Source organism: Prionailurus bengalensis, chromosome D1 (assembly GCF_016509475.1).
Source record: "Prionailurus bengalensis isolate Pbe53 chromosome D1, Fcat_Pben_1.1_paternal_pri, whole genome shotgun sequence".
Lineage (NCBI taxonomy): Eukaryota > Metazoa > Chordata > Mammalia > Carnivora > Felidae > Prionailurus > Prionailurus bengalensis.
In genome coordinates, this window is record NC_057346.1 from 109,741,774 (window position 1) to 109,762,634 (window position 20,861).

Sequence of the window (20,861 nt, forward strand, 5' to 3'; positions counted from 1 at the left end):
TTAACCCAGAAATAATAAGCTAGTGCTTAGAACTGTAAGCAATTGGTAAGGTCTAATTCCATTGGATATAGTTGGAGAGATACAGACATATAGATACAGATATTCTCTCTCTCTCTCTCTCTCTCTCTCTCTCTCACACACACACACACACACACACACACACACACACTGGATATATATACATTGGATATATTTGGATCCTTAATGGATCTATAACCTTAGAGGCCAAATGCCTTTGAATTGTGTCTCCTACATAAGATTCCTCAAGAGTCACTATTTTGGTGAAATTAAGGGTCCTGGACTGAGATACTTAATACCTGGATTTCTAGGTTAACCTTGGTGGTTGTTTTTTTTTTTTAACTTAATTTAATTTCCAGTACAGTTAACATACTGTTACATTAGTTTCAGGTGTACAGCATGGTAATTCAACAATTCTCTAAATTACTCAGAGTTCATCATGATAAGTGTACTCTTAATCCCCTTCACCTATTTCAGCCACCCCCCACCCACCTTCCCACTGGTAACCAGCAGTTTGTTCTATAGCTATAGTTAAGAGTCTGTTTCTTGGTCTAAGTTAACTTTGACTGATTCTGGAGTTCCTGTGCTAAAGTGTGGGAGAGTCAAAGTGCTAGAAACTCAGTTTCATTTTTCCTGACACATCCTGATTCTCTAGTACAGAGCTAGCCTAGGGACCCCAAGAACAGAGATTCCTATCACCTTCAGGAATGAACTAAATGTAGGCCAGACCTTCCAGATGTGTTGTATCTAAACCTGGCATTCACCATGAAACAACACTGTCATCTCCATGCCTCCTGAGGTATCATTGGGCTTAAATGTAAATTCTCAAGACTATGGTCTTGATTTCCCCCGTTGAATAATGACTAGAGAGTGTGAGAACTGCTTCATTGTCCTCAGGTATCTAATCCTTGATTGGCACTCCAAAATGACCTGGATAAGGCATGTCCCCAGAGCCTTAGACATCTTGTATCGTTGTACTCACAATGGGAAGAGACTGGAGGATCACTCTGTGTTGTACCTCCTTCTGTTAAGTTTTTCTTTTTCCTGCTCTGTAACCAAAGAGAGGTCCTACTTTCTTCCCATAGGATGCCTCCTGGAGCTTTATAAATCCCCTCTCCCTGTGGTCTCCCATGAACCAGCTTTACCCTGTTATATGACCAGAGTTCAGTGCTCCTATTAATAGCCTCTACCTCAAAGGTTGTTCTTTGTTTTTATTTTTTATTTTATTTTTTTTTTTTTTAGCTCCAGGCATTTTCCAGTCAGATTACCAGAGACTTAGTAACAGTTCTTTAGTTTCTGTCTCCTTTTGTACACATGCATTCTTCTCTCCCTACCAAGAATACTTTGTTCTAGACACACTAATTGACTTGCTGTTTGTTTGTTTTTTCTCTGCTGTGGATGCTCTTTCTACCTTTGGAGCCCCTGCTTTTTCTTGAAGGCCTGGCTCAGCCTTACTTGCAAGTTAGTCTCTTCCGTCCCCAGATGGCAAGTCTGTCATTCAGTCAGGAAGTAAAGACCCCAAGCTCATCACTGTGCCTGGAGTTTGAGACATTGAGATAAGAAAGGGCTCATCCATACCATCAAGGAGGTCACAGTGTCTAGACACAAACGACGTCTAAACGAGTGGCTGCGACATAGTAGAGTAGGGGCTAGAAGATAGAGTTTGGTGTAAGGGACAGCGATGGCACTAAGGGGAAAGTGACCAACTCTGAGCAGAAGTGCCAAGAGAGCTTCACAGGCCGGATGCAGAGAGATGGGTTTCTAAGGATAAACAGAGATTCGCCAAGTGGATTGGGGGAGAATGTTTAGTCAGGGCAGAAGGTACCGTGTGTAAAGGCCCAGAGGGGTACAGCAGCATGCCATTCCTTACAGAACTATAAGCAGTTTCCACTTGAATGCTGATGTGGGGTGTTGGTTGGTGATGTGAGGCTAGAGACCGGCAGAGCAGCCTTCAGACACACATGGGCCCGATGCTGCAGCTCGTTCCCTGGGCACTGGGGACCAGTGAAGACCTCTAATTTGGGGAGAGTAACATTAGATTTGCATTTGTGATAATCACTATGGACTCTGGAGAGAACAAGACTGGAAACTGGCCGGGAGCGTGAGGGTTGGGGGAGTGTCGGTCAAAGGCCATTGCGGTGATCCCACAGAGTTGTGGGGACAAAAAGGCCTGGAGGAAAGCAGTGGTATTACAGATGAAAAAGAACATAGGAGTTAGTGAACACTCGGCTGTGAGGAGAAAGGGGAGGGGAGAGACTCTAGGTTCAGACTCCTACAATCAGTGGGGGATAATGGTACCCTGGATAGGAACACAGGGAGAAGGTGATGAATTCTTGGAAATGCTGGGTTTGAGGTGCCTGTATATGCAGGTGGAAATCACCAAGCAGCACCATGGATCTGAAGGACTGGAGAAATGGATGAGCTGGAGATGTGTGGGTGGTGGAGGGCCCTAGGGAGAGATGAGCCCTCCTTCCATCTATGCCCACAGCCCTGGGAACTGCCCCAGCATTAAATGCTCATGCCTGCTTCCCTGGTGGGTTTTATGTGCCAGAGGGGAGAAACTGTCTTCCCGTCTTCGTGTCCTCCCACAGCTCTTTACAAAAGCGGGCTCTGGATCACTCTGTTGACTTCACTTGATCAGTCCACAAATGGGTATTGTTTGAGAATTATTGTGCAATTTGTCCCTACAGCAACCTAACATCAAACAGAAGTTTGTGGCCCTCCTGAAGCGGTTTAAAGTTTCAGATGAGGTATGACCCCTTACTCCCGAGGTTGATGGTGAGTAGAAGAATCCCCTGAGTTTCACCGTCGTTCCTGGGGTGTGCTCTTTCCTGCCACTAGGAGTCAGGATTGCAGGACCCCCAAGTGAGAACATAGCTAAAGAAGGGCTTTAAGCTACTTGAAAAGAGAAAGGAAAGCTTTCCATGTAGCACCCAAAGTTTCACGGTACCTGGAAGCAAGGGTAGCATGGTTATGCTCAACTGTTGTTTAATACCACGCCTCTGCTATGGGGTGCCAGTAACAAATCTAGTTGTTGTTGTTGAATTTTCCCTCATTGGACAGGGAACATTGTGAGCAACAGCCTGTGAGGTAGGGGCGTCCTCGGTGGTCAGCTCTAGTTCGTGGGATTGAGCCCCACGTTGGGCTCTGCACTGTCAGTGTAGGAGCCTGCTCGGGATTCTCTATCTGCCCCTCCCCACTTATGCTTGCACTCTCTCTCTCAAAATAAATAAATAACCTTAAAATAAAAACTAGAGGGGCGCCTGGGTGGCGCAGTCGGTTAAGCGGCCGACTTCAGCCAGGTCACGATCTCACGGACCATGAGTTCGAGCCCCGCGTCAGGCTCTGGGCTGATGGCTCAGAGCCTGGAGCCTGTTTCCGATTCTGTGTCTCCCTCTCTCTCTGCCCCTCCCCCGTTCATGCTTTGTCTCTCTCTGTCCCAAAAATAAATAAACGTTGAAAAAACAAACAAACAAAAAAAAATTAAAAAAAAAAAAAACTAGAGATGCCGTGTCCTTCCTGGGCTCTGACCGGCCTGGTGCCAGTTTTCACAGGCTTCTCTTCTGAATGGACCGGAAAGAGATGGGGAAGAAAATTGTCTTGAGGTGTCTTTGTCCTTCTGTGGGCTCCTGGAAAATAGAACCGGCCTGCACAGAGTCACAGTCCTCTGGGTTTTCTTGTGCCCATGCTTTGGCAGAAGTACATTAGCACTTGTACTTTTCTTCTCATGCCAGGCCCATAGTGTGGAGTGGTAGGGAGGCACTGAAAGGGAAAGGTGGCCTCATCACATCCTTGCTCTCAGGATTAGATCACAGAAAGGACACTAAGATTACCCCGATGCATGCGAAGCTATGGCATTGCCCCTTAAGGACGACTAGTTAAGGAGGCCAGTTGGTACCTGTCCGGGAGGAAAGAGTTATGCATCTACCATAATTGTTAATAGAGGTAACCCCAAACTCAAAGCTTTTTGTCCCCCACAGGTAGGCTTCGGGCTGGAACACGTATCCCGAGAGCAGATACGAGAGGTGGAAGAGGACTTGGATGAACTGTATGATAGTCTGGAGATGTACAATCCCAGCGACAGTGGCCCTGAAATGGAAGAGACGGAGAGCATCCTTAGCACTCCAAAGCCCAAGCTCAAGTGAGGCCCAAACCTCTTCTATCGAATTGTCTCCCTGCATATCTCCTTCCTAAGCCAGCACAGTCTCCTAGGCCCCCTCCCTCACTTCCCCTCCATTACCAGGGAGTTTGGCTCCTCACCCTGTTGAACCTCCAGCTGTCTGGATAAGGATCACTGTTTTTGCCTCTAGCTGGCAAAAGTCCTGATAGGACTTTCCTGAAGTCCTTTGGTCCAGGCCCTCCTTGTCCACTCTGCTGTGTCCTTCCTCAGCGGGCATCCTTCAAGCCCGGGTTGTTGATCTTTCTTGAACACCGCATCGCCACCCAACCTTCCACAGGCTGCTGCTCCGGGCCCCGGTGGCCACTGACCCTGGCTGTGCTTCTTTGCCGCAGGCCCTTCTTTGAGGGGATGTCGCAGTCCAGCTCACAGACGGAGATTGGCAGCCTCAACAGCAAGGGTAGCCTCAGCAAAGACACCACCAGCCCTGTGAGCAAGACCGACGGATATGGGGGTTGGGGAGAGGGACCAGGGGAGTGTTGGGGCTTAACACTGAACACTCTGCTCTTGGCTCGTTTTGTGATCTTAGAAGAGCAGTCTTATCTTGTGTCGACCTTGGGTGTCCTCATCAGAGTCCTAGCTGGGAGCTTGGTTCTTTGTGGGCATTGCTGTGGCTTTTTGGGTGTTCTTTTTTGGTCAGTTCCTACCACGACTTGGAGCCTTCCTTCCCAGAACACACAGCGCCTCAGATTTCTCTCTCGACATCTGTAACATGGTAGCAGGGAGTGTGGCATCCTGCCAATGTTAAGCAGTTCTGCTTTCCAGCCTAGGTAAAGAACATAAAGAGGCAGGAAGCCCACTTACATAGGCTTTATTCCTAGAGGGGGGCAGTGCCCTCAAAGAATTAGGAATTTAGCAGGTAGATTTCCATTTTGTCTGATGACCGAAAGGAAAAAGTTTCTGTCTGCTGTAGCACCACGGGAGGCCAGCATCACCCTGGACCATGCTCTGTTCCTACTTGGGAAGGCTCCCCTAGCAGTGGATCAGGGGTTGGAGCCTGGGTTGATGCTGTATCTACCTCAGGCCCTACGAAGCTGTTCTCATTTACAGCTAAAGGGAAGATGTTGTGCATGATTTTAGTGTCGTTTACGGTGTGCTGTTGCAAGCCCAGTGTCTTTTCTTTAGATCTAAGAAACTGAGTCCTTTAAGTTCTGTTCGCTCCACTTCAACAGAGGGCATACAAAAATCACCTTGTGAATAGGTATTAATTGTGAAGAAATGATATGTGAGGTACTCCATCCCCTGAAAAGTACTGTGTCTGTGGAAGGGCTGCCATCCGTCCCAGGTGTCTGCAGACCCTGTGGCCGCTCCTGGGTCAGCTCTTGGGCTGCCTTACTGCTTGCTGCCACCAGGTGGGGCTGTCTCCCACCTCATCCCTCTTCCCAGTGAAGGCACAGCCGGCACTGTCTGGCCCTAGAACAGTGGCAGCAGGTGGCATTACTGAAGAAATGTGGGGTGGAAAACTGCAGCCCACAAGGAGAATCCCTCCACAGAGAAGCCTCTGGCATGCCATTTGAAGACCTTGCACTCTGATCTGGAGCTGAGGAGGCCTCACCTTACTATTTCTGTGGCTTGTAGCTGCTCTCTCTCATGGGCTTTCTAAACAGCCCTCCTGAATGGTCAGTGTCCACATGGACAGATCGTTGGCCACTACAGCCAGATTCCATCTCAAATATAAATACAAGGGATGACCCTTCTAGAGAGAAAACCGGCACCTGGCCAAAGGAGAACTGTTTCATAGTGTCCTAGGAATGCGGAAGAAGGAAAACTGTAACAAAATGCAATTATTAACTGAGATAACGCCCCCAAAACACTAAGCATAACACCTAACATATAATGAATTCTCAATAAACGGTAGGGATTGTTGTTATCACATCAATACATTATTTTATACTAATGAAGGTGTTTCTTGGTTGATAGAACTTGTCTGTAAGTTCTACTTCAGTCCCAGTTGTATGGCTAACACAGTTTAGAGAGAAGCACTGATCCTCTGAGCCTGAGGTGCCTTAGAGTTAGCATAGCTAACTCTAATTAGCTCAAAATTAGCTCAATTAGCTCAAAAGTCAACTGAGTATCAGTCTTTACAATATGATGGCCTCAGGGCCCTTATCTAAGCAGAACTTTTCTCTGGGCAGGGGGGGCACTGAAGTTGAGAGCATGTGTTCTGGAGTCAGACCTCTGAGTTTGAATCTTGACCCCATCGTTCCACTGACTGCGTGATCTGGGGCAGTTGCCAGGCCTTGGTTTCCTCGTCTACAGAGTACCTGCAAGAGGCACATGCCTTGTGGGGCAGTGTGAAGATACCATGAGAGAATGCGGGCAAATCCTCTGGCATGTGCTCGCCGGATAGATGCGTTGGCCCACCACGTGGGAACTATGCAGTCAAAGCGGCAAACGGAGGCTGCTGTTGCTGTTCTTATTATAGTCTCGGAACCATTTCGGTTCTGGTCTCCTGAAATTGTTAGAATGTCGATGTCTTTTTAACGAGCCCTTCAAACTCTGGCTCTGTTGGCCAGATTTCAGACTTGCTTTGCTGATTCTCTGTGATATTTCTGTTTTGAAGAGCTCCGTGTGTCTTGATGTGGATGTAGAGCTCTGGGATCCTTTAGTATGAAAGGCACTTGGGGAAATACATAGCAAGGCCATGCTTTACAGGGAAGCTCCAAATATAGTAGGAAAAAAAATACTGAGATTACGCATATATAGGCAGGTATGCACATGCTGCCCAACTTTTATCCTCTCTTTCTGATTTCCTAGCATTGTTATTTGTTTTTCTTAATACTCTTTTTTGTTCCCCAGTTTCAGAGGATTCAGTGTATCACTAAAACCAGAAGGAATTTCTGCTGATACAAATTATTACAGTTGTTAGCTTTCCCAGGACTTGAGTACACAGTAGCAGCAGAATTTGGTTTTCCAGGCTAATAACAATAGACCCTGACGGTGCTTCAGTCAGGGAGGTCGAGAGATACAGCCTTTCAGCCGAGACTTCCTGCTGCTAAAAGTTGCTATTTCCATCGCACTGCAAATAACGGTGTTAGAGACTAGTACTTCATACAAATGAGAGCCTAAATACTTCCCCACTCTGCCCCCCTCACAGGAGCATGTACCCTCCCTGTAGCACCAACATTGCCCCGTGGGCACAGTACTTTGGACTGGTAGCATCTGCCTCCAGTGCTATCCAATTAGACACAGCTGCTGCACGGCTGTGTTCCAGGGTTCTGGGGTGAGAAAAGCCCTTCGTATTTATAGGAGCAAAAACAGAAATTTGGAGAATTGGGAGTTTGCTCCTAGTGGGACTGCTTGGAACATCTAGAAGAGTCCGTGAATAGCCAGCAGGTTCCCTTTAACCCCAGGCCAAGTGAAGGTTGTTGCAGCTTCACCATGGAAACAATTCTGTACTTGTCCCAGGCCTTGACATGCTACTTTAAAACCCTTCAGCAGAATGGTGTTATTGCCCCAGTTCATTCTCTTTAAATGTGTTTAATTCACTTGTGATACTGAAATCCAAAACTGAGTGAAATCGTCTTTAGTCTTAAATCTAACCAGGACTTTCCCATGACTCTGGACTCTGTTAACATTGGTTCTTCATATAGACAATGTAATGAACTAGCTTGCAATCTGAGGCAAACTATTATGTTTGGTTCTGAGCCAAACCATCTCAAGATTTGGGGTCACAAGGTCTAGTTAAAGTATGTTGGTTAGTCTTGCAGATGGTTTAGAGCAGTGCCTCCCAACCAGGGGTGGTTTTTGCCTCCTTCTCAAGGAACATTTGGCGCTGGCAACGACCAGAGACAGTTTTGATTGTCACAACTTGAGGGGTTGGGGGTGCTGCTGCTGGCACTTAGTGGGTAGAGGCCAGGGATGCTGTTTAACATCCTGCTATGCACAGGACACATCCCCCACAACAAAGAAGGATCTGGCCAAAATGTCAGCAGGGCTGAGGTAGAGAAACCATATGGTGTAGGTAGAATATGACACAGGGCCTACATTTGCTATAGTTGTTCATTAGTTTTCCAAGTACCCCCTTGAATTTATAAGCCCAGTGTTTCTCAGTACTATTTAATTTACTCAGAGGAAGGAATTTGAGTGATTGGGAGAAGGTAGGATATCTTTGATCTTTCCTAACTCTCTGGTTTCCAAAAACATTCACTAAGGCCAGTACCTTCCCTACATCTAAGACCCACAACAACGCTCAAACTCTTGTGACTTTTACATGGACATCTGCACAGCCAGAAACAATGTTAGCAAATACGAAAAATATAGTTCTATGTGTCAGTTATTTACAAAGTAAATTTTTAATGTTTATGAAAAACGCTAATAAGAGTTGGGGACAGAGGGAGAATTAATTCACGCCTAAATGGCGTAGCATTGGGTGTGTTTTGCTTAGTATATTCATTTATCTTGAGGGGTCTGTAGATGTTTCTACCAAGCAAAATAAATTTGGCTACCATGGATGTCTTTAGTCTCAAAGTCAAAGACCTGAACTGTAAGATTTTCCTTCCCAGCAACTTCTGAGAAGCAGAAGAGGCCCCGGATGTCCTCCGAGGGCATTTACTGTCCCCAGAGTTAGAGGCCTTGCGGGGCCCATACAAAGTCATCTAAACGCTGATCTTCTCTTCCCTGTGACATCTTGTGAGAGTCCGAGAGATGAGAGTTGCTGGGCTCTGAGTTGCACTGTGCTACTGATTTAATGATGACAGAATAGCTGATCCTTCTGACACTTAGTTTTCACCAAACACACTTCTTAGAAGATGGAAATTCCAAAGATTTTGATGAGATCTTCAAATTAAGTGGAAGCATTTTAAGCTTCTGAGGGACCAAGAGAACCAGTTAGAATGGTAGTTATTTGGATGGTGATGACTAATTATTCTAATTTTTGCAGATGGAATTGGCTGCTCTAGAAAAAGTCAAATCTGCTTGGATTAAAAATCAAGATGACAGCTTGACTGAAACAGACACTCTGGTATGTGCAGCTCAGTCTCCTGTGTAACTTAGGTTTTGTGCCTTTAGAAATAAAGCCAAAAGACCTTCAAGACCTCCCTGGGAATTTTGCCTGCATCTGTGGACTTGTGAACGTTCTGTGTTCTCTTTCTCCTAGAATCCTTACCCATGGAATATAACCTACCCTGGAGACCAGGTCATTCCCCAAATTAGCAAACCAGAAATGTCCCCATTCTGCTCTTTTATTAGATCTGATTAAATGCTAATTTGGATAATTTCTCACTATCTGTCATCCTTATTTACTTCTGCGAGATGACAACCAGTATCTTCCCCTGAAAAACCATCCCTTCCTCCAGAGTTGCTTTTAGTGTGAGCAGGCAGCCTACACGTTAAATCTCCAAGTGATTATTGGTCAAGTCCTTCCCCTAAGAGACTGGAGCTGCCCAGGAGGCCGAGCCAAGCCCTAGAGAAATGGAATGTATCGCTTGGAGTGCCCAATTTATACACTGGCTCCACACATACTTACTGGGTAACTACACGTGCTAAGCACTAAAGATGCGAAGGTGAGAACACCAAGGCCTCTGCCATCAAGACACCACCCTCCAGGAGGAGAGCCAAGCTATGCACACCTGAGGTTCTGTGGAGGCTCAGGGAAGGACAAGTGATTCTGACTGGAGGGGGACATCTGAGCTGGGCCTCTCAGAATAGACTGAAGTTCTTCCAGTGGGACCGGAGGCTGGACACAGTGGGTGGGAGGGAGCAGAGAACTTTACCAGGTATCACTCGGGGGTGTACTATGCATTAGCCTCACAGTGAGACCTGGTAGTTGATGGAGTCCAGGGAAGAATTATCCTAGGCTTCTGTTTCCTATAGTAAATAATGCTACATCAAAGATCCGGTGAATAACCAAACATTAGACTTGATGCAAGGTTAATTTAAAGCTTACTATACACTTGCACTTTATGGTTCACCAATAATCTGAAAACCCAGCTTCCGCTCTTGCCCGACTGTGGTCTATACTGCAGTGGTCATTTCAAAATGAAATTCCAAGAAACAGAGAGGGGAGGGGGTGAGGGAGGGAGGAAAGGAGGAAGGAAAGGAAGGAAAGAAAAAGAAATTCTAATCATGTCATGTCACGATTAAAATTCTCCTCCCCACCTAAAGAAGCCAGATCATCAGCCCAGGTTTGTGTGTTGACAAATAATAGTTCATAAATGCAGAGGACAGATCGAGTAGCAAGAGACAGTACCCAGCAGAGTGGGTACACTGCATTAAATTAAACAGTAAACTTCCTCATTGGAGAGATAGGTGCAGAACCATGTGCTTCTAGGAAAAGAGAGCGAGAGACTGACCCTCGTTGTGAGACTCTCCAGGCTCCTGGGTGGTCATTGAGGGGGAAGTAACCCTCGCTGTTTCCTTTCCTCCCTGGCAGGAAATTACTGACCAGGACATGTTTGGAGATATGAGCACAAGTCTGGTTGTGCCAGAGAAGGTCAAAACTCCCATGAAGTCCAGCAAAACAGATCTCCAAGGTTCTGCTTCTCCCAGGTACTCGAGATTGGAAGAAAATCCTAAAACAGGGAGGGTAGAATTAAGGAAACCAAGCAGATGGTGTGAGGCTTGTGACCATAGTTAGCATAGGCTCATGGGCGGGGGAAGAGTGGCTGATAATGGCTTTGGGGTCGCGGGGGCTATTTAACTACCTCCTTTCCACATCTCTGGCAGCAAAGTGGATGGGGTACACACGCCCCGGCAGAAGCGGAGCACACCCCTGAAGGAGCGGCAGCTCTCCAAGCCCCTGAGTGAGAGAACCAACAGCTCCGACAGTGAGAGGTCCCCCGACTTGGGCCACAGCACGCAGGTACCCCCTCCCTCTCAAGGCCAGGGCCCTCTGAGCATCCCTAGACCTTGGCTTCTGTTCTGGCATCTTCCTTGGGCAGTTAGGTAGAGAGAAAAGAGGGAATACTGTGGAATGTTCTGAATAAAAGTCTTGAAGACAGATCTAAATCAGAGAAGTCTAACATATGTGTTACTTACTACTAGTGCGGAATTGGCTTCGGGGCTGATCTGCAGGGAGCGGAGGAGGGAGCAGGAAATGCCAGCATTGTCACAGCCTGCCATCACCCCCAAGTGGCAGTTCCACACCTGATTTGTTCTGCCTCCATCAGACCTCAGTCTAGAGATTGTGTGGTGAATCAGTTATTCTAGAGGACAGCAACCGTCAGTATCTCATTGGACATCACCCACCTGGACTCAGATACCCTTCGTACTACTATGGGCCGGTTAATGTGATTTCAGGCTGGCAAATCAACAATATTAAAATATTTTGATTAAAAGACCCAAGAGTAGGCTGGAATAGAAGCAGAAGAAACCAGACCTCAGGAATTATTTTCTCTTTCTGAAGGCCAGTGGGATCGGGGCTTGGGGAAGGAACCTTTCTAAACTGGCACCTCACACAACTACACTTCCTCCAGAGCTAACAGCAAGCCTGTTCGCTTACCTGATAAATAGCACCAAGAGAAAAGTTTGTGTCAACGTGGCTTCCTGAGTTTGCCGCTATTGCATAGCTGAAAATGAACTGGCGACCAGAATAGCCTGTGCCTGGGGCGAGGTGTCAGGTGTCGTCCTCCTTGCTAATCACTGTTCCTGAAGTACCTTTTGTTCCCTGTGACAGTGGGGCTCCCCACACAGTACCCACTGCCGCTCTCCTTGGTTCTCTCCCCATTGCCCTCAATTTCGTTTCTGTGAGCGAGCACACCTGGTAACTTACCGCCCTCCTCCTCTCCTGGTACTTCGGCTGCATCATTACCCTTCAGGGCATGCTGATCGTGTTTCTAGCTTAGTCTGCCCTCCCCCTCCTCCGTCAGGACTACTGCTGGGGCTTTGTTCCTGGTGTCTGAGTGTGTTCTCTGAGGACTCTCTGCTTACTCTTTATCCTTGTCCTTTCCATTTTGCTCTGGCCAGTGGCATACTGGGTCTCCTCCAGAAATTCCCAGTGTCTCCCTGTATTCTCCCTGAATACCCCTGCCCCAGAGATTCTCTATCCTAGTGCACCCTGCTGTCCCCTCACGCTCCCTGGGGACTACCTGACAGGCACATTTGTCCCTGCAGATTCCAAGAAAGGTTGTATATGACCAACTGAATCAGATCCTGGTATCAGATGCAGCTCTCCCAGAAAATGTCATCCTTGTCAACACTGCGGACTGGCAGGGCCAGGTAAAGCACTAAAGATGGCAGGGCTGGGGAGGAGAGGTTCTGGGGAGCAAGAGGCAGGACGTGGAGAAACAGGAAAATGATCCCCATGTCTCAGGCCCCTCTTCCCTGACTGAACTCAGCCTGTAGTTCTAGACTCCTGTCCCAGTTCTGTCATTTTCCGGCCCGTGGGACCTCACGTCACTAACTTTTTGTACCTCAGCTTCCTCGTCTGTAGAAAAGTGATAGTATTACTGGTCCTGCCTTCCTTCCGGGGTGGTCGTGTGTGGTTTTTCTGTCAGCATAACAGAACACAGGTATCTTGAAAGGTACAAAGTGCTATAAAATGCCAGAGGTTGCCCTAGTTCCCAGGAAGGCAATTCAGAAGAGGCAGAGCAATACCCTCTGGCCCCCAGTCACCGCTGCCCCCTGCCCCCGGGTAGATCCTGGCGCCAGAATCCCTCTTTCCTAGTGGCCCCGACACCCGACACCCGGAACATACGCTACAGAGGCAACATGAGAATCTAAAGATTCCTTAACCTTCCCCCATTTCCTGGTTAGCATGTCTATGTGGGGTCTAGCCCCACCTTCTCTTCACTGGCAGCCAGAGACCTGACCTTTGCCCGGCTTTGATCTCAAGGACAGAGGATGGGCCCTACCACTCAAGCTGGGCCTAGCCTGCTCCTTGGTGCTTGTGGGGGAGCTGCGTTCTTGCTGCGTGGACTCACCTGTGTCCCTGCCCTTTCCCTCCCTGCCCCCCAGTACGTGGCAGAGCTGCTCCAGGACCAACGGAAGCCTGTCGTGTGTACCTGCTCCACCGTGGAGGTCCAGGCCGTGCTGTCTGCCTTGCTCACCCGTATTCAGCGCTAGTAAGGGCTCTGCTTGTCTCCTGCCCTTTGGGGCTCCCTCTGACTTCATCCTCCCACCCTGACTTCTAAGCAGTGACAGGAGTGCCCTGCCTCACCAGCCCAAAACTCCTCAGTCGCCGCGTGGTTTACAGTGGCGGGCCACGGTGCTCTGTTGTCCCTGCTGGCCCCAGAGGTCAGGGTGTGAAAATGTCATTCTCCTGCTCTCCCTGCCTCCCAACTTGTACTCTTGACCTGCCACATCTTCTCCTTAAACCCAGGACGAAGAAGACCAGGGAGAAAACCAGGGTTTTACAAAGGCCTTTTACTCTCATCCCTCTAACTGTGCCACGATACTTGGCATCCAGAGTCAGGACCTCCCCAGAGGGGCCCAGAGTCCCCGCCAATGGAAATGAGAACCGCAGGTCCTCCAGGCATCTGGGCTCACGCCCACCGCTGACCCCTGGCAGCACTGCCAGATTGTCTCCCGTTAGCCTAAGCTAATTCTTTCTTCCTTCTAGACAGTCACCTGCCTCTCTGATCCCAGGTTTCTCTCCTTATCGCAAAAGCACTGTGGTTCATTGCCTCTCTGTGTATTATTTTGTTTATTGGCTTATTTTCCCTCTGTGGGTTGTGGAATCAAGTGAAGTCAAAGCTTGGGGCCTTTGTCCGAGTAGGATGCTGGTGAACCCCCTAAATGTGGTTGTGCCTCTTCCCTTGCTCCCCAGCTGCAACTGCAACTCCTCCATGCCGAGGCCGGTGAAGGTGGCAGCAGTGGGAGGCCAGAGTTACCTGAGCTCCATCCTCCGGTTCTTTGTCAAGTCGCTGGCCAGCAAGACCTCCGACTGGCTTGGCTACATGCGCTTTCTCATCATTCCCCTCGGTAAAAATGGAGTAGATTTCACTCCTGAAGCAGCATGTTGGGGCTGGGCCCTAAGAAGGGACAGTTAGGGAGCTCAAAGGCCAGGCCGTACTTTGTCCCTTAACCACTTTACCTTCTCTGGTTTCCATCTCCTAGGTTCTCACCCTGTGGCCAAATACTTGGGCTCAGTCGACAGTAGATACAGCAGTAACTTCCTTGATTCTGGCTGGAGAGACCTCTTCAGTCGCTCGGAGCCCCCAGTGTCAGGTAATGGCCGTTTGTGAGGGATTGAGGCAAAATGCCACCTGGTTCATGGAGGGCCAGTCTTGGCCAAAGGAGGGGCCAAGAGAGCTTACTTTTTTTCCTCCCTATGGTTCTACCACTCCCAATCCCTTTGCATGTTTATTTTCGCAGTGAGTATTTAGTAGGAGGAGGCCCATTATGTGCAGTCCCGCTTCACTCTGGACATTTTTAAGCTCTGCTGTTTGCTGTGCTCCTATGCATCTAGAAATAAGGAGGGCCACGAGGAGGTGATGAGGAGGACATTTCTAGTTGTAGAAATCAAGCATAAGAAACAGAGAAGAGTTACTAAGCAATCTGTTTATAAGCTAATAACACTGTGCTGACCACGTCTTTTCTCTGAAATACAGAGTAAAAGTGGCAGCGCTTAGAGTGAGCTTGAGTTCTGCAAGGCTGAGGAGTAGCAAATGTGTCGCCAGACCTTGAAGGAAGTGATAGGCACAGATTGGTAGAGTGGAGGAGTCCCTCTAGGTTACGAGATTGGTATGAACAAGATAGAAGCGTGAGCACGATTAGCCTGGAGGAGAGCGGAGCTTTGAGGAACCGCAAACGGAGATCGGAAGGGAGAGAACAGCGCTTTGGTTCTTCGTTCCTTGTATTCAAAACCAGAGGATCTTTAGAACCCTTTCTCTCCCTCGACTCCGAGGGTCTTCTGATGGGTCTCAACAAGGGGATCTCTCAGAAGGTTTTCAGGTTTGCCTGCTGAAATAAACCGGCAGTTATCTCTTGTCTTTTCTGCAGAGCAACTGGACGTGGTCGGGCGGGTCATGCAGTATGTCAGTGGGGCAGGTGTCACACACCAGCTCCCCGTAGCTGAAGCCATGCTGACCTGCAGGCATAAGTTGTAAGTTTCACTTCAGGGGATTTCTTGAAACTGCTAGGGTGGGTGGGCTAGCTAAATCTTGAGTTTTCTTTGCTTTTCTGTATTTTCCTTCTCCCCACCTGTTTCTCTTTGTAGCAACTCAAGAGAATATGAGAGGCAATGTTTTTACCGCCTTCCATCCAGGCCCCGCCATCCTTGTCCTGGGCCTCCCCACCCAAATAGATGCCCCCTTAGCATAAGAGAAGCCCATCCTAGGGGCTGAAATCCGCACGTGGGAGCAGGTGGTGAAGTATGCAGAATCAGATCTTTTGCCTCTATCTTTGGCTCCTCTGCCATCCTGAGACATGATGGAAAGTGTCATGTAGTGTCTGGACTCCCTTGAAGCCACAATAAAATATCAAAAGCTGGGGCACCTGGGTGGCTCAGTCAGTTAAGCATCTGACTTCGGTTCAAGTCAGGATTTCATGGTTCGTGGGTTCGAGCCCCACATCAGGCTCTGTGCTGAGAGCTCGGAGCCTGGAGCCTGCTTCAGATTCTCTTTCTCCCTCCCTCCCTCCCTCCCTCTCTCTCTCTGCCCCTCCCCGGCTTGTATTCTGTTTCTCTCTGTCTCTCAAAAATGAATAAACATTGAAAAAAAAATTGTTTTTAAATATCAAAAGCTTGTATCCCCAGCTCTCCATGCAGTATCACCCACTAACTATAAAGCTTTTCTTTCTCTTCCAACAGCCCTGATGAAGACTCCTATCAGAAGTTTATCCCCTTCATTGGCGTGAGTACTGACTCCCCACTCCTCTGTACCCCATCCATTCTCCTGGCCTCCCCACATACACATACACAAATAAAAGATTCATCTAGACAGTAGTTCTCATCCAGAGGTGATTCTGTCCCGAGGGGACATCTGGCCATGCCCGGAGACATTTTTGGCTGTCACAGCTGGAAGTTGGGGTGCTAGTGGCATCCAGTGGGTAGAGACCAGGGATGCCGCTAAACTTCCTACAGGGCACCAGACAGCTCCCCAGCCCCGCCAAACAGATTAATCTGGCCCCAATGTCAATAATGCCAAAGTAGAGAAACCCTGGGCTGGAACATGTACTGAGCTGTTCCTTTCAGTATCCTCTTTTCCTGAATCATGGGCTACCCCAGATCATCACTAGTATCCTCATATTTTATTACACCGAGCCCAGAACCTGGTGCCTTGGCCTAGGGAGGGACATCCAGAGCATAGGTTCTGCAGTCTCCAGGGAAAAGAAGGCTGCCTCAGAAATGAAATAATGATAGATGATATTCTGAAGAGAAGTCCAAGAAGTAGGTATTTCTGTCTTCAGGGTCAAATGTACCACTGAAAAGAAGGATCCCTCCTTTCCCTTCCTATTTAGTCAAAGGAGAATCTCTAGATGAGTTCATTGATTTTGAAAATAAAAGGGAAATGTCTCAAATATCCCTGATGTCAGGTGGCACTGGCCTTTGTTTCATTTGGCAGTAGCTCGGCCATAAGGCAGAGACCAACCAAGAAAGGGACCCCAGAGGTGACAGAGCTGACACCCTGTGGGGCCAAAGCACTCCACAAAAGCATGGCTGAAAATTCAGATTTCCATGTATGAGACAATTGAATTTCACTTCCAAGTCAGCTTGTATCTTTTCCTATACTCTCCTAGCTTTGGGTAGGGGGACATAAGCAGATGAAGGGCTTATTCTTTGCTCGTCCCAGACTCTGGATGTCTAGAGTGATCATGGGAGATCCCTGAGCCTGGAGAAATTCGGTTGCCCTTTCTTGTGCCTTGCTAAAGCCTACTGTCTGAATGATCCACTCAGTTCCTGTTAGCCACTGGGGCTACTTCCATTGCCATGTTGGAGGCTCCAGACCACAGCCTGTAGCCTAAGCTGATGGTTTGATACACATCTTTGTGGAGCTATGGGTTGCTGCACACTCTGGCCTCACAGACAAGAGAGAAATACTAAAAATTTAAAATTTAAACCAACAAAGGAACTGGCAGCCTCATATAATGCCAGGGGAGCAAGGGAGTCGTGTCCAGGAAGTTCAGAGTGTCGGTATGTTACTTTCCGAGAACTAAAATAAGGATGCATAGAGAATTTGGGACAAACTTCAGTGAATAGCAGCACTGTGTTCTAAGTAGCCATGACGGGACCATTTGCACGTCATCTCCACTCCCTGTCAGTCCCCAGGGTGCAGCTTCTGTGACCTCTCAGCTCTGCTGCACCTCTGCCGGGTGCTAGGCCCTTGGCCTGCTACTTCACAGGAATTCACCTGTCACTTCAAGTCACAGCTGTAACATTTAATCTGTTTCTAGCTGTGCCCTTTGCTGGCCGCTGGAGGGCCCCCTCTGTCCTTCCCAGAATTCTCTATGAGCAATCTAAAATCCTTTGGGAAGCTGAAATTAATACCACTTCCTTGAGGCAGGAAAGGGGCAGGAAGGTGCCTGGGATCACCTCCTTATCCATATTGTCCCAGATTCCAACAGATCTGGAAAGGAGGAAGCTGGTATCAGCACATCAGCGTGTTCCCCTGCTTGGTGCAACAGGCAGGCTTTCAGAGAGCTCCTCCCCTGCAACACCCTGTCTTACTAAGCTTTCTCAGAGCGGTTCTTTACTTCTCTGACATGGGAAAATGGCCTCCTACCCACGTGATCTTAGAAGAAATGAGATCAGAATACTGAAATGGTTCCTGCCTTCAAGGTGGCTTTTTGCCCTCCCTAGAGATGAGCCACAAGGCCTCATGTGCCCCCACATCATTGTTTGGAACTGGGCTTTTATACGTATCTTACAGATCTGGGCTGCTCTGGATTTGCAAAGATTTTAAAAGCCTCTGATCAAATAATATATAGTAATGGCTGTTGTGTCCAAACACCTGCTTCCAACTGGATCAAAATGTGTCCAGCTTTAGTGAGAGGACTTAATGCGGTATCTCTTCTTTCTCTCAGGTGGTGAAGGTGGGTCTGGTTGAAGATTCTCCCTCTACTGCAGGTGAGGCTGGGATTCTTTTGCTTCTGTGAAGTGAGGTGATGCCTTCTAGGCTCATCTCTAGTCCAGCAGGCCAGAAGGTGAAGATTTGGGGGCTCCTAAGGTTAAGTCAGAATTTGAGCAGGAAAACTGTGGCCACCTTCACTTCCTGGGTGAAGCGGCGGCAGGGGGTGGTGGGGAGGTGTTAAAAGCTCAGCTACAGCTGAGACAGAGGGGTACCTTGACCCCTTGGCTGTCCCCCTGTGCTTGTCCCCCTGACAGGTGATGGGGATGACTCACCTGTGGTCAGCCTTACTGTGCCCTCCACATCACCGCCTTCCAGCTCAGGCCTGAGCCGAGATACCACAGCCACTCCTCCTTCGTCCCCGTCCATGAGCAGTGCCCTCGCCGTTGTGGGGTAAGGCTCTTGCCCATACCTCTCCTTCCCACCGACCCTCTCCCTCAGGGCCCAGGAACCGTACTGACTGCCCCCTCACCCCCGCCTGCAGCATTGTATAACAGTGATGTTACACTGAGTGTAGAAGGCAGGTTAGTGGCAAGGACGTTGGAGTTCGAATTCAGAGACTTCGGTCACTAGCCGGGCAAGTGGAACAGCCCTGAACAATGGAGGATACTCTCTACCCTGTCTCCCAGGTAAAAGAATTGAATGAGACAAATGACAGAGAGACCCTCTGTAACCTGTAAAGTGCTGTACTGGAGTCTTGCTGGGGGACTGTCCAGCGAGGGGGAAAGAGTGTGGGCATGGGAGTCCTGCACACCTGGGTTCGAGTCGTGGTTCTGTGTTAGGTCCGCTACATTAGCTTTTGGTAAAGAACTAACTACTCAACGACACTTTCTAAGGCTCAGTGAGAGAGACCACATCGAGGTGTGATCATTGAGACAGGTGTAGGGAGCACTGCCATGGATTTTGCAGGGGCGGTGGCTCAACTCCAACACAACCGAAACAAGTGGGGATTTCTACCCAGGGAGCAGGTGTGGATGGAAAATGACTAAGAAGAAACATTAGGGGTCGGGAGATTCTTGCTGAAGACAGGTCAGGGTGTCAGACATCTTCTGGGGGTGGTGGCGGATGAGGAACCTGAGCAGGTATCCCAGGTGATCAGACGGGGAGGGTGGGGGCTCTTGCCAACTGTCTTAGCAGGGTTCTTGCTAACTGGATTTTACAAAGATGTACACAAACGAGCCTAGGAAAATGTTTGGGAGCCAGACTAAAGTTTCTAAAGTTTGGTCAAGCAAAGAATCTGTCATTTGGACAAATTACTAAGCTTCATTTTCATCTTTGTCAGTAGAGTGAAATAGCCATGTCACAGTTTGTGAGGCTTAAATAAGAACCTGTATGGTTTGGTACCTGGCACATGGGAGGTATTATTGCCTTCTCTCATGCATTCAGTCTGTCTGTCAGCAGAGTGCCCGTTTGAGGCACTGGAGCTGTAGCAGCAAATAAGAAAGGCTCATCCTAGTCCCGGAGCTCAGGCTTCTGGGTCCTGGCAATGCCAGAGCAGCAAAAACTTTCAAATTGTGTAGGTTGCAGTAAGTGCTATGAAAAAATAGTAGGGGGATGGTTCTGAAAGGAGAAGGAATTTCTTTAGGATCTCGAGTACCCATAGTTTAGATCAGGCAGTCAGGGTGGCCTCTCAGAAGGCACCTCTCATGCCAGGCCTGAGAACAGGAGGAGATGACAGACGGAGTGTGGAGCAGAATGCTCCTGCAGGGGGCTTGAGGGAGCAGGCTGGGAGGTGAGAAAAGGGCAGGTGTGAGTCAGGAACAGAAATGGGCTCCTGCACCTTCTTCCTCCCTGTTTCCCTTTTTCTGCCTTACCTCTTTGTGTTTCTCCTGGGAATGGTCCTCAGCAGCAGAGAGGGGAGGCACTAGCCTGTGGTTGTCCCAGAAACACCAATGACAGGGTCATGGTCCCTGAAGAACATGAATGTTCTTAGATGGCGAGAAGCCTGCATTGCACCTCGGATCCCAACCCTCATCGTCCCTCACCCTCTCCTCCCCTTTTCACTTCCCATCATGTGGTCTCTACTGGTTTATGGAAGGGACGGTGCGGGAAAGGAGGAAGTCCCACACAGCCGGTAATGCCTCACGGTTCCAGGCTTCCTGAGGGTCTGGGGACCAGCCCTTAACTTCGACCTCCTTTTCTATCCCATTTAAGCTGGTTTTTAATGGAATCACTGAAAGTAGGCAGAAAGAAATGTCAGATGACTTTTGTAGCCTGTGTACCTATTGTGTCTGACGCCTCCTTTCAAGAAAACATCAGCCCTTTTTCCCCTCGGAGCTAAAATTATCCCTGAGCCAGAAGTGCCATAAATAAGAGAAAGCTGCAGGTCAGCAACCATCAGCTCTCCCTCCTGGGGCTGCTGTGGAGCTGGCCAAGGTGTTTCTGTCTCTGCCCCACTTAATCTCTCCAGCCCTTGGCTGGGTTTTGCCTGGGCTCTGCTTGTTGGGTGTGTACATATGTGTGCATGTGTATGTGCACGTGTATGTATATGTGTGCATACGTGCTTGCTGGGGGGGTGTATGTGTGTGCATATGAGTGTGTGTATGTATGCGTGCAGGCAGGCTTTCTTCCTAAAGCTCCTTTCCTCTCTGCTTCCCTTATCGCCCTGTGACTTTGTATTTGGCTCCCTCACAGTGTCTCAGGTCTTTATCTGCTCCTGGCTTTGTCCTCCGATCAGCCTGTCTCTCCCTTCCCACACGAACCAATTCCATCAGACTGGA

At 48.6% G+C, this 20,861-nt stretch overlaps 1 protein-coding gene across 1 annotated transcript in view; it reads left to right on the forward strand.

Moving 5' to 3' along the window:
• PACS1 (phosphofurin acidic cluster sorting protein 1) overlaps positions 1 to 20,861 on the forward strand; it is a 155,184-nt gene that overhangs the window by 131,013 nt on the left and 3,310 nt on the right. The window contains exons 8-21 of the mRNA XM_043582584.1: positions 2,709 to 2,768; positions 3,999 to 4,159; positions 4,531 to 4,624; positions 9,078 to 9,158; positions 10,569 to 10,684; positions 10,862 to 10,997; positions 12,248 to 12,352; positions 13,091 to 13,197; positions 13,902 to 14,056; positions 14,192 to 14,302; positions 15,077 to 15,179; positions 15,885 to 15,927; positions 18,098 to 18,140; positions 18,399 to 18,534. Coding sequence (XP_043438519.1) covers positions 2,709 to 2,768; positions 3,999 to 4,159; positions 4,531 to 4,624; positions 9,078 to 9,158; positions 10,569 to 10,684; positions 10,862 to 10,997; positions 12,248 to 12,352; positions 13,091 to 13,197; positions 13,902 to 14,056; positions 14,192 to 14,302; positions 15,077 to 15,179; positions 15,885 to 15,927; positions 18,098 to 18,140; positions 18,399 to 18,534 — 1,451 coding nt within the window. The remainder of the gene's footprint in view (positions 1 to 2,708; positions 2,769 to 3,998; positions 4,160 to 4,530; positions 4,625 to 9,077; positions 9,159 to 10,568; positions 10,685 to 10,861; positions 10,998 to 12,247; positions 12,353 to 13,090; positions 13,198 to 13,901; positions 14,057 to 14,191; positions 14,303 to 15,076; positions 15,180 to 15,884; positions 15,928 to 18,097; positions 18,141 to 18,398; positions 18,535 to 20,861) is intronic.